This window comes from Antedon mediterranea, chromosome 2, assembly GCF_964355755.1.
Source record: "Antedon mediterranea chromosome 2, ecAntMedi1.1, whole genome shotgun sequence".
In the NCBI taxonomy this organism is placed as follows: Eukaryota; Metazoa; Echinodermata; class Crinoidea; order Comatulida; family Antedonidae; genus Antedon; species Antedon mediterranea.
In genome coordinates, this window is record NC_092671.1 from 36,021,341 (window position 1) to 36,034,883 (window position 13,543).

A 13,543-nucleotide genomic window follows, 5' to 3' on the forward strand; every position below is an offset into this window, starting at 1 on the left:
AAAATGTGTGGTAATAGGTTCCATTGTTGTGCTGCTGTGTAGAAGAATGTGTCTTTGATATACTGTATGTGTCTGATTTAGACAGGCTTCTTCTTGTGATATTTTGGATGGTGGATGTCTTGGAGAAGTGTGTGTACATGTATGGAATAGCTTGGTTGTTGAATATTTTGTGAACATGGTTTAGTTATAAATTTTTCCTTAATATTTAAAACACAAATATAACATTCCTTGAATCTGTGTATGTTGAAAAAACTACAAAAAAAAACCTCATGGAAGGAACATGATCTGGCAGCTAGATCTGATAGTTAATACACTAAAACATAGGGATTACTGTCGTGATTTGCGGAATGACCACTGATGTAATAAACACGGTCTGGTTGTCAGACAAGGGAATTAAAAGATTAGATTAAAGAGTAAAATCGACCTTTCAAAAGCTAAAAATGATATTTTTCTTATTCTCAACAAAACCGTTCAAAGTTCACTTTTACATTTATTTCAAATGTGTTTTTTTAAGAATTTCCAGAAGCAAAATGACAAATTTTGAATTCCTTACAACTTTCCTATGGTGCAATGTTATTCATTTTTCAGGTTTATAAATATCATATATGTAAATATCTAATGCTAAATTTTTACAATTTTTAGTTTCAAAACCCCTCCCTAATAAAATTAAGTTGAATAACTTCTAACAAATTCATAAATGAGTTTAGGTAACATTTATCATTTAATGTTACCATTTTTAGACGTTGAGCACAATTTAAAAATCCTATGTTTATTAAAACATTTTTTAAAAATTAAAATTGTCATATTCTTCAGTAAAAAAGATAACATTGCTTGCGTGTAAATTTTTTGTAATTCACTTGCGATTTTTGTTGACAGCTAATTAGTGGATGGAATGGTTCAGTGATCATGTGGCAACAAAAGTTAATTAGCAGCTGAAAGGCTCTACAAATGAAGCCCTGGTAGACACAGATGTTTTCATGCTTTATGTTATGTAATTATAAACAACATAAATATTTTTACTTTCGATGTTGATTTAATGCAGGTCCTGTATCACATTTTTGTATCATAATCAAATTCATAATATGACAAATATTATAATTCTGTAACAATGTTTCAGAATTCATTCAAGCCACAAATAGTAGTCCAACCAGGGACTTATTTATGCAGCTGTTGAGTATAAATGGACCTGGGAGACTTATAGACAGAATATGGGAAAAAATAGATGAACCTACAACGCACTATGGGTGAAGATGGCAGTGCAGGAAGTTAAAGTGATATGACATGGCTATCATCATCGCAAATGGACCAAGTTTGAGACGGAAGTGCTATCTAGGCCGGAGGGTGTTTGACCCGAACCAATTAAGCATACCACTGACATCATGTCTTGCATCAACAGTGGTCAGGCTAGGCCTGGTATGATCCCAGCTTGAGTAAATCATGCTGGGCTTAGAAGACACTACTACATACAAAGCTGGCTAAACATCAAGCTTAAGTAACCCACTGGGCTAATACTAACCAGGGAGAATGTTAACAGATGATCCATGTCCACTGGTCAAGTTGACTGGACAAAACACTGACCTAGCCACAGGAAAACACACATTTAGGTGTTATTAATAACAACAAGCATTTACAAATAATTTATTCACTAAGGGCAGGAACAACTGGTAAATATAAACAGATTTAGCTAACTCCAGTTGAGGATTGCCAGTGGCTATATATTACTAAGAAATGCTCTTTTTTATACTGGGATACAAAAACAACTAAACCAATAGAATAATAATAATATAATTTACAGTATGATTTATAACCAAGAGAATGGATGTACAACTATTATAGTTCGAATGTGCTGTGTTTTAAGGTCAATTTACAGACAAGCGGAAACAGTAGGTGGAAAAAACCGCATAGCTTAACCTCAATCTATGTAGAATTTGTATCTATCCTGGGTGGGATTTTGTTCAAACACTCGTCCACTCCACATTTGTGTAAATGGTTTTACGAAACAACAGATTCTATATTTTTGTTTTCCGCTTATCTCTTTCCGCTCGTCTGTGTAAACTGGCCTTTAGTCCGTTAAATGTATCTAAATTTTGATACATTGAGAGTATGTATGTACCGTAATAGGATGTGTTTCTGCTGAGCAACACAAAAATAACAGTTTTTTTTTTTATAGTAAAGTTGTTTTTATATAAATGATTGAATGTACAAGACTCAATAAGCAGGTACATCAAATTAAAAAAGCATTAACATTAGAAAATGTATTTATCATGACATAAATTGTGGAGTCACCAAATCTAGGACAAAATTCCAACCAAGTTTAAACCATTCGTGCATGAAAAGAAAATCTACTTTATGTCAAAATTATGATCATTACCAGATTTTTATCTAAAGTGCTTAAATTTTATGAATTTATAAACTGATTACTATGTCATTGATGCATGAAGGTGATTTAATATTAATTATAAGTAAAACAGTTCACATCAATTGTCAGTTTTAAGCTTTTAAGTTTATTGTGTAACCCATAATGATTCATGATTGGGATTTTATAAAATTACTTGTTGTAGTAACTTTTTTGAGTTTCAGGCATTGTATGCTAAAAAAAGTTGCCAAGGTACATTTTGGTGGGTTTTTCCTATAATTTTGTTGTCCATCAAAGTTTTCTAGGAGATGGAGATGAACAGAGTGTGGGTTTTTACTATAGAACATCAGTATTAGGGCTTGTTTCTACTGAGTTATGCTTTCATATCATACGCGGCGTACAACTCCATAGGTCTGAACCAGGAAAAGATTAGTGGCAGCCACAGCCACTCTTACGACACTGATCTTTTGTTCGTTACAACAGCTCAAGGTACACGATTAGTGAACGACGCATACGATACGAAAGTCATGCATCAATGATTTTTTCAAATTTACTCCTACATACAAGATGTTCAGTGGCACTTCAGTTTCAAACAAAAGCGTTAAGTAAATCTGAACACTTTGCTGTTACGACGCTAATTATAATATGACATTGCATGCGACACGAAAGCATAACTTCATCGATCTGAACATGCCCTACAGTAAGTAGTGGGGATGAACAGGGCGTGGGGTTATACTATAGAACATCAGTATTGGTAGAAGGATGACCCTGTAATTGATCATTGTTTGTTGTTATTAGTTGGCATTGCCTTGTAAAACAGGCCAAGAGCACACAACACACACAAACACTATAGGTGTTAAGGCCATTAAAGATAAATTAATTGTACAAATAAAGGTATATCACTTTACAACACTTAAGCAATTAATTACAGTTAAATCAACTTAATATAATATTTCATTGAGGGTTTACTTTTTGATGAAGGTTTAGCATAGTGAAGGAATAATCTGAGCAATGTTAAATATTTCAGATTCAGTGTTTACTTGGAAGAAAATGTGTTTGGAGATTTGGATAAATTTGTAATTTACTTTGCACTTACATATGTGCTATATTATTGGTGTTACAACAATTTAGTTTAGCTTTGACTACACTATTAAACACTTGACAAAAAACAAGTTTGACAACGAAAGTGTGATGTGCCTAATTATGGTATTGATTTGCCTAAATATGGTAGTGATGACATCATCATGTGGAACATTTTTGTTGTCACATCAAGTTTGATATGGTAGACATTGCTTTAGAGATCAAGTTTGATCAATCCTCCATTTTATAGTTCTCAAGTGTGATGTTCACAATAAAACATTTTAATTGAATTGCACTGTCGGAGCAGAACTGAAAACTCCACCAAAACACTTTGTTTTTTAAATTTAAACAAATTCGCTTGCAATAAACATAAAATGTTTCTGGAATAATAAGGTACTTTGTAACAAATTAAAAGAGCTTGGTCTCCCACGAGGTCCGTAAATCAACAAACATTTAGCTAAGTTTACTAGATATGTGCTTAAAACAATGTATAATGATCCTCCTGTTGTGTTCTTGTTTTATAAATTCAGTCAACAATGAAATAAAATCATCTGCTTTGTTTGTACTTCAGGTAGGTAAGTGCTCTGTAACAATTAACACTAACATTGTAAATGACTTTACTCAAACAATGTGGTCAAGAAAATAAACCTAGACTGATAGTTTGCAAACAAAGATGTTTTGATGGTCAGACTTGGAGGTCAGTCAGTCTGGACAGATAAAATCCAAGTACATTACACTTGAAAATTGTGGTAAAGACTATGATCTATGTTTGAACATGGACTTGGAAGGCTCAGATTTTCTTCTAGCTAAGTGGATGGTGTTTTGGCTAATTTCATCATTCGAAAACCTATTTTGAAAATCATGTTCCCACCTTTCAAACTCACACAAATGTTGTTTTTACGTTGATTTATATCGATTGAATGCAGTAGTATAATAAATGTAGCAAATTCAAAACTGAAGTAGTTTTGAAGATTTGTGATGTTTCAATTTTCCGACCTGTATGTCTGGAGAAGCCCGAAGGGACATTGTAAGACATCAAATGCATTTCAAGAAACTTCAGTTTGAAACAGAAGGGAAGTATGATAAGATGTGAATTTGATAAAGAGAACTTAATAAATACATGCTCAAAGTCACAAGTCTTAAGACGTTATAAAACATCTTTTTTTTTTTGTAATAAAAGATCAATTTTATAGATGCTAGCGTAAACTTAATCTAAATCTGATAAAATTTACATTTATTGTCAATAGTTATAGTTGAAAGAAAGAATTCATAACCAAATGCAATAATATAAAAACAAATAAAAAACAAAATAAAAAATTAAAAAAAAAAAAAAAATACAAAGAAAATACACAACAGTACATTGTTATAATAATAATGTTCAGTTTATATAGTGCAAAATACAGGGCACCTCTAAGTGCTGAACCATCAACAGAAAATGTAAAAAAAAAGCAAAAAATAATTAATGTTGAAAATGCAAATTAAAAAGATGGGATTTTTTTCTGCATTTTGTTAAAATTTGAAAAAAAACTGAAACTTCTAAATCATTAATTACATACATACCAGGTGGTGTTTGAGTTTTCAACTGCATGTGCTCTGGTTCTGGAGGACGTTCACCACAGAGGGCAGCAGCCAACGTTGGGTTCTGAGCAATAACAGATGGGACAGTCTGGTCACCAGATGCTGAGTTTTGCTCCTCAGATTCAGGAGCTAAATATTAAGTAAAATAGTTCCCATTAACAATATTATTTTTCTTTAGTTCCATCAATGTAATAAAAAAAAATAAAGCAATTATAGGAACATGTCACCTAGTATACATTTGCCTCTCTCCACCCAGGTGTATAAATGGGTACCAGTTAGATCAAGACACAATTTTGTGCTGATTACTATCTGCATTATTATTGGAGTATGTTTCCATAAGCGTTTGATCCAAAAAAATAACCGGGGTAATAATGTTCAGCACATTGAGAGCTTGCTTATATGCGCTATATAAAAACAAACTATTATTATTATAAATTATCTTTTATGAAATTTATTCTGGGTTTGTGGGTCACCCACCGGTGGGTTACCAGAGTCAGTAGAATCATGTGAATGGGTATGGTTGCCTTCCAATTCCAATGTCCTAAATTTAATTTTAATTTATCAGTAAAGTAAAACAGAACTATAAAGTAAAGGATTATTGCACTGTGTGTTCAATATGAACAATATAATACCTCTGAAGAATAAGATAACCATACAAAAGAAAAACATATGTTATACATTAATGAAAAGCAATTAAGTAATTTCCAAATCAAACAAATTTAAACACAAACACACTGCCTTGATTTTATCAAATTAACCAAACAATAGTAATCTGAGGTGGTACAGGTCCCTACTGGGTAGAGTTGTATACCCTAGGAGTATGTGCCCCTGGGTACAGAACACCCCTGGATGTTGCAATGGAAATTAAGATTTCATCCTGTGCCTTCAGGATGAATGTTTCTAATATTTTAGATGCTCAATTAGGAAAGAGGTATGTTGTTTTCAACTCTGTGATAAAATTAAATTAAGTATAAAATGTTGTTTGTCATAATTTAATTTTTAAATATAAAAAGTTAATTGTTTGTGTCAAGTGATATTGTGTATGTAAATGGTCATTGAGGGTGTAAAGTTTTGATAAAAAATATTACCTTATCAACAGATTCAAATAAACTTAGCGGCTTACCGCTATCAAGCGCCTAGTAGTAGTAGCAGTCCTTTAGCGATCAAATTTAATAAAACCAAATGACAAAAAATGTTTAGAAATAGAGGTTATAGGATCCCATAAGGGTGCAACAACTTATTGGAACTGTCTGTGAAATTATGAACATAGGCATGAAGCTCTAATTTGGATCCCTCAACAATGCTACAACTGCCAAAAAAGTGTTCAAAAAGTGCTATGACATTACATGTGAGCGATGGTTCATAAGAGCTACAACTTATTTGAAGTAGAGTATTTGTCGAAACACAGAGCCGAGAATATAAAAAGAAATAAAGAGGATGAACAACTGAACAAAACTGCCTGTCAAAATTACAGAGCAGGGCCTAGGAATTAGGCTGGAAAGCCACAAGAGGGATAACTGATTTAAAACTGTCTATCAGTGTCACAACACACAGCATAGGGGCCTAGGAATGAGGCTAGGGACAGACCTACAATTACAGACGTAACATGGCCATGTTTATCAATAAATACAGACAATTTAAATGTATACTCAATGGCTTTGAATTCATTTCAATAAATTGCAGAAATTTTAATATTATTTCATTCATTGTAACAAAATAAAATCAAGTTAAATGTGTTAATTTCAAATTGATTAATGTTTACATATTTTTAAACTATTCTTTGTTTTAACATAAATAGTTTGGAAAAAACTACAAGACGTTTAACTATCTAATCCCTCATGAAATCATTCCATTGTAGAAATTTTAATATTATTTCATTCATTATAAAATCAAGTTAACTTCTATGACAACTGTACTAATTTTAAATTGATTAAATGTTTATATTTTTAAACTAGTCTTTGTTTCTTTTTGTTTAAATAATTGAAGAACTAACTATTAATCCCTTATGAAATCATAACTAATTTTAATATGTTTATCGATAAAACCAGGCAATTTAACTATGCTCAATGGCTTTCGATGTAATTAACTAAACTCCAAGTATAATCACTTATGTGAATAAAATCAAATCGGATTATCGTGACCTATTATCTAGTTTGTAACCATAATAAATTTAATTATGTTATCCTTTCCTAAAACACTTATTGTTCTTTGTATAAAGTAGAAAAGACAAAACAATTATTATCAATTGTAATCTTTATTAAATATGTAATACATGATTGATTTTAGCAAATGAGAACGTACCGTTTAACTAGTTGAGGGCGTGTGGCGTAGGGTTGGACGTTGGATTACTAAAAGTGAGATCGTGGTTCAAATACAACTCAATCTCTCGCCGCATTGCTTGTAATTGTATCCTTAGGCAAGACACTTTACTTACATTTGCCTCTCTCCACCCAGGTGTATAAAATGGGTACCAGGTTAGATCAAGACACAACCTTGCGCTGATTACTAGCTGCATTATGGGAGTTTCCATACGTAATTTGATCCAAAAAATCTACTTTATATAAATTATGACTTTATATTATTTTGTAAATCACATCATTTGTAAATTATTTTCTGATCATTAATGATGAAAATGTGACTTTCGGGTGGAAGCAAACAAAAACCAAGAATAAAATATTAATGTAGCCTCTGAAAGGATTTAAATACAGAATGTGAATGAAATTGAAAAAGCATTTTCAACTTATCCTGTGGTTTTAGAGCCTTTAGGCAGCAAAGCTATTGAGAACAGTGCATTATAGTATCATTATAGATAAATTAATAAGGTAATAAGATTATTTGTATTTATTTGTAAAATGAACTTAATATGGCAATAAGATTAATTTTGTCATTATCTTGTCTGTAAATTAAAGTTTCTTAAGTAGATTTTTATTAAAACAAATATTCATAATTTTTTCAGTAGAACAAACTAGACATTTTGAGCTAAACCAATGTTTTTTTTCTGACAATTGTTATAAATAAAACCTGTCAGACTATATAGTAAACTGAGTCATGTTATGTCTATTGAATAAAAAAAAAAGAAATCTTAAAGACACACTAGCAGGGGAGAGAGTATATATAACAATTATAGACAATTATGATTTATTGAAAAATGTCATTAACAATTATTATCAAGTTTTGTCTCTTAATATCAAATCAAATTATTGATTTTACAAAGTAAAGTTAAAAAAATAGTTCATAAATTTATAACTGGCCTGTATTGTTTTGTGCAGATGCACAATGAAAATAAATCTGTGAGTGAGTGATATTTCAATTCCAACCTGGGTGGACCCTATTAAGTGGGTACTTACTTACATGAGTAAAGGTCTAATTCTACCGTATTTAAAACACTTTTGTTTACACAAAATGTCATGAGTACAAATTAAATTGTGAAAATTAGAACAGAAAGATATATGTATGGAAATCTAGTTCACTCACAGTGTGAGTGATATTTCAATTACAACCTGGGTGGACCCTTTTAAGTGGGCACTTAAGTGAGTGCGTTCCAGTTTTACCGTATTTATAACACTTTTGTTAACATAAAATATCATAAGTACACATTAGATTGTTAAAATGGCAACAGAAAGATATGTATGGAAATCTAGTTCACTCACAGTGTGAGTGATATTTCAATTACAACCTGGGTGGAATCTTTTAAGTGGGCACTTAAGTGAGTGCGTTCAAGTTTTACTGTATTTAAAACACTTTTGTTAACATAAAATATCATAAGTACACATTAGATTGTTAAAATGGCAACAGAAAGATATGTATGGAAATCTAGTTCACTCACAGTGTGAGTGATATTTCAATTACAACCTGGGTGGACCCTTTTAAGTGGGCACTTAAGTGAGTGCGTTCCAGTTTTACCGTATTTATAACACTTTTGTTAACATAAAATATCATAAGTACACATTAGATTGTTAAAATGGCAACAGAAAGATATGTATGGAAATCTAGTTCACTCACAGTGTGAGTGATATTTCAATTACAACCTGGGTGGAATCTTTTAAGTGGGCACTTAAGTGAGTGCGTTCAAGTTTTACTGTATTTAAAACACTTTTGTTAACATAAAATATCATAAGTACACATTAGATTGTTAAAATGGCAACAGAAAGATATGTATGGAAATCTAGTTCACTCACAGTGTGAGTGATATTTCAATTACAACCTGGGTGGACCCTTTTAAGTGGGCACTTAAGTGAGTGCGTTCCAGTTTTACTGTATTTAAAACATTTTATTAAACATTTATTTAAACATAAAATATCATAAGTACACATTAGATTGTTAAAATGGCAACAGAAAGATATGTATGGAAATCTAGTTCACTCACAGTGTGAGTGATATTTCAATTACAACCTGGGTGGACCCTTTTAAGTGGGCACTTAAGTGAGTGCGTTCCAGTTTTACCGTATTTATAACACTTTTGTTAACATAAAATATCATAAGTACACATTAGATTGTTAAAATGGCAACAGAAAGATATGTATGGAAATCTAGTTCACTCACAGTGTGAGTGATATTTCAATTACAACCTGGGTGGAATCTTTTAAGTGGGCACTTAAGTGAGTGCGTTCAAGTTTTACTGTATTTAAAACACTTTTGTTAACATAAAATATCATAAGTACACATTAGATTGTTAAAATGGCAACAGAAAGATATGTATGGAAATCTAGTTCACTCACAGTGTGAGTGATATTTCAATTACAACCTGGGTGGACCCTTTTAAGTGGGCACTTAAGTGAGTGCGTTCCAGTTTTACTGTATTTAAAACATTTTATTAAACATTTATTTAAACATAAAATATCATAAGTACACATTAGATTGTTAAAATGGCAACAGAAAGATATGTATGGAAATCTAGTTCACTCACAGTGTGAGTGATATTTCAATTACAACCTGGGTGGACCCTTTTAAGTGGGCACTTAAGTGAGTGCGTTCCAGTTTTACCGTATTTATAACACTTTTGTTAACATAAAATATCATAAGTACACATTAGATTGTTAAAATGGCAACAGAAAGATATGTATGGAAATCTACTTCACTCACAGTGTGAGTGATATTTCAATTACAACCTGGGTGGACCCTTTTAAGTGGGCACTTAAGTGAGTGCGTTCCAGTTCTAGCTCTAGTGTATTTAAAACACTTTTGTTAACATACAATATCATAAGTACACATTAGATTGTTAAAATGGCAACAGAAAGATACGTATGAAAATCTAGTTCACTCACTCTGTGAGTTAAGTTAAAAATCTAATTACAATCTGGGTGGATCATATTAAGTGTGCACTTAAAGATGTATTGTCCCCCTGAACAAAATTTTTTTTTTTTTAAAGGCCATTTTAATGATACATAAAAGTTATTCACTTTGAAAAAAAATTGGATCAAAAAAAAAATTATTTACCTTAGAAAATCGTAATTTAAAGTAAAAAATAGTCAACCGGAAGTCGGTTGGCTGGCAGCCAGCTGGCTTCCGGTTTAATTTAACCCTTGACCTGAATTAGCTTATGAATTATGCATATTGTATGATTCTTGTGCGTGTATGTGACCCCTAGGTCATCAGAAAAAAAATACGACGTGATATGGCGAGACGACAACGATGTGGGAAAGTTCTGTAGTTTAACAACAAAAAAAACAACTCCTACTTGAAGAAAAGACTATGGCTAGGCCCTAGCAGATTGGTAAGTAAGAACTGTAGTAGTTTCTATGGTGCAGCTTTGTTAGTTAGTATAGGAAGCCTAGCTAGCCCATTACAGCTGTACTGGCTATCTAGTGTACTATCCCCTATCTATTGGCTAGGCCTAGAGTAGTAGCTAGTCTAGTAGTAGTAGTAGTACTAGGCCTAGTTGTAGGCCTGAGTGAGGGTTCACCCTGAGTGAGTAGCAGGCCTAGCTAATAGATACAACTTGTAAGCCTTATTAATAGTTATTGCCAACCTAGCTTTAAATAGGATTAGGCCTATAACATTCATCTGTGAGCATGGAGTAAGGAATAAGGTTTTAGCATGGAGGTATAAAAATAAAATATTTTATACCTCCATGGTTTTATTGTGACTTGTGTGAATTTCGACACCACCAACTCGTCTTATTTTTAGTATAATACTATAATATTAATAATAGTCTTTAATTTATCATTATTCATATCACTTTTCATTCATTTTAAAACATTTAATTTTCTTTTCTATGTAGAGTTTGTGATTAAAAAAAATTATACATAAGAGCAGCGAAACTCAAAAAGCGAAAACTTGTGAATGGCTGCCAAAAATAGAAAATAAGGCCAGGAGAGATTATGGTGCTTGGTTTTCCCTTCATGATTAATTAGATTTTAATGCTAATATAAATTTGTGAAAATTGTAACTAGGCCTATACTGTACATCCAATAATGTAATTATTTTAGAGAAAATGACCAAATAATCTAAGTTAAATATTTTTTGGAATGTGTACTTTACAGTACTTAGTACCGTTATGTTGAAAATTCTTCCAAAGCAATAACGTTCAAACCAACATTCACACAATTAAACTTTTTATGTACATATTTTAATAAATAATGTCTTTCTTTTAATAGGTATTAACACACTTGAATGAACAATATGAGCAAGTAGTGGAAAATGGTGAAGAAATCAACACAAAATGTGGTAGCAACATTCACAATATTTATTTGAACGTTTCTTACTATGACACTTTAAAATGGATGAACAATCAAAGAAGACAAGCTATTGATGTAATGCCACAATCAACACATCAATTAATAGTTGAAAATAAATTGTCAACAATAATGCAGAAATTCAATGAAATATACTAGTAATTAACTCATTTTTTACTGTACTGTACTGTAAATCTTCACACATTAAAATTATGGTGATTTTATCTCATGTACTGTAGTAGTATTTTTTATTTATTTAATGCTGTATACAAATGTTATTGCTCTAATTATGAAAACTATACAACATTTTAAAAGCTGGAAAACAACCAACACATTTGCCTAATGCTTTATGATAGTCATCCAATATTTATCTTGTGTTCCACTACCGAGTCTACTGCCAGTTGCCTTTAAAATGCTGTATGGGTGTAACTTCTGTTCCAGTCTTCATTAGCTTAAGTCTATAAATTGAAAAACAATGATGTATAAATACAAAAGTCAAATAGAAAAGTTAAATATTTCACAATTTATTGCATACATATAATTATTATTTCTGTACATGAATCTGAAGTTTTCAATTTGGGGTACTAATGTACAGTAAGGAATCCCTGAAAAGTGCATCTCCTCCCTAAAAAAGGCCTAGTCTAATTACTAGTGTTTTCGTTTTGGTTGCTATCAACAACAATCTATTCTACCGTCAACTTCTTTGGTACTGTATGCTGATCATTTTCCAAATGTTCGTTTTTTGTCATCAGTTAGTCTTTTTGTAGACTTTAAAATTAATTCGAGCTCCAAATGTATATCAGTGGTACATCAACATAGTAGGCCTATTTCCTGTAGCTAGTTGTGGAGTGATGGCTTAGCTAGGTGAGTACGATATATAGGACCTAGCTAGGCCTCAAAGTGGGTTCCCGTCTACTTTTCTGACCCGATTATCTGCCTGCCTACAGCTGCTGCTACACTACACTACACAGTAGTAAACTACAGTACTAACTAGGCCTAGGCCCTACTAGATAGTAGAAGTAGGCTTATATTATAGCCCTAACCTAGATAGCTAAGCCTATAACTATACGCCAAAAACTATTATAGGAGGATGTGTCATTCATCTAAAATAGAATTCTACTTACCAGCAAATTAACGGCAGAGCTTTTTACATCATACGATCAGGGAAACCCCAGCACTTTCTTCTGTTCTTCGCACATGTTTGTTTACGTGGTGAACAGATCGGATCTCCCCTGTTTGGAAACTCATTAACATATCATGCATATTTATGAGCTGTTAGCTAACCATCGTTATTTTGGAATTTCTGAACTTATGAGTTCGAAAAAAGGGTAAACTTATTTTGATTTTTTATAAGCGAAATCAATATTTTTTCCGGATTTTTTTTCGGCGAAAGTGAATAACTTTATTATAACTACAAAATGGTCTATTCAAAATTTGATTTTTTTCATCTTTATTTTTCATGTTTTGGGGGACAATACAACTTTAAGTGAGCAAGTTCTAGTTCTACTGTATTTAAAATGCATTTTTTACCTAAAATGTCATGAGTACACGTTAGATTGTTAAAATGGCAACAGAAAGACATGTATGGCAATCTAATTCACTCACTCTGTGAGTGATATTTTAATTACAACCTGGGTGGAACTTATTGAGTGGGTACTTAAGTGAGTGAGTTCTTGTTCTATTATATTTAAAATGCTAATTAAACGCATTGCAATAAACGCTAGTTGTATATATCTAGATTCTACTTGCAAAATGAAAATAAATAAAAACTGTGAAGGTTTATAAAGATTAGGAAGATGCGCACCGGAATGAGGTCAGTAACATCTACTAATTAATGTCAAATCTTCATTTTCCG

The 13,543-nt window shown here is 31.9% G+C and overlaps 1 protein-coding gene across 3 annotated transcripts in view; it reads right to left on the minus strand.

Annotated features, from left to right (window-relative positions):
• The window catches only part of LOC140040908 (SWI/SNF complex subunit SMARCC2-like), a 64,614-nt gene that overhangs the window by 26,138 nt on the left and 24,933 nt on the right, over positions 1 to 13,543 (minus strand). For all 3 annotated transcript variants that reach the window (XM_072087180.1, XM_072087179.1, XM_072087181.1), the window contains one exon: positions 4,997 to 5,143. In XM_072087180.1, the coding sequence (XP_071943281.1) occupies positions 4,997 to 5,143 (147 nt within the window). The remainder of the gene's footprint in view (positions 1 to 4,996; positions 5,144 to 13,543) is intronic.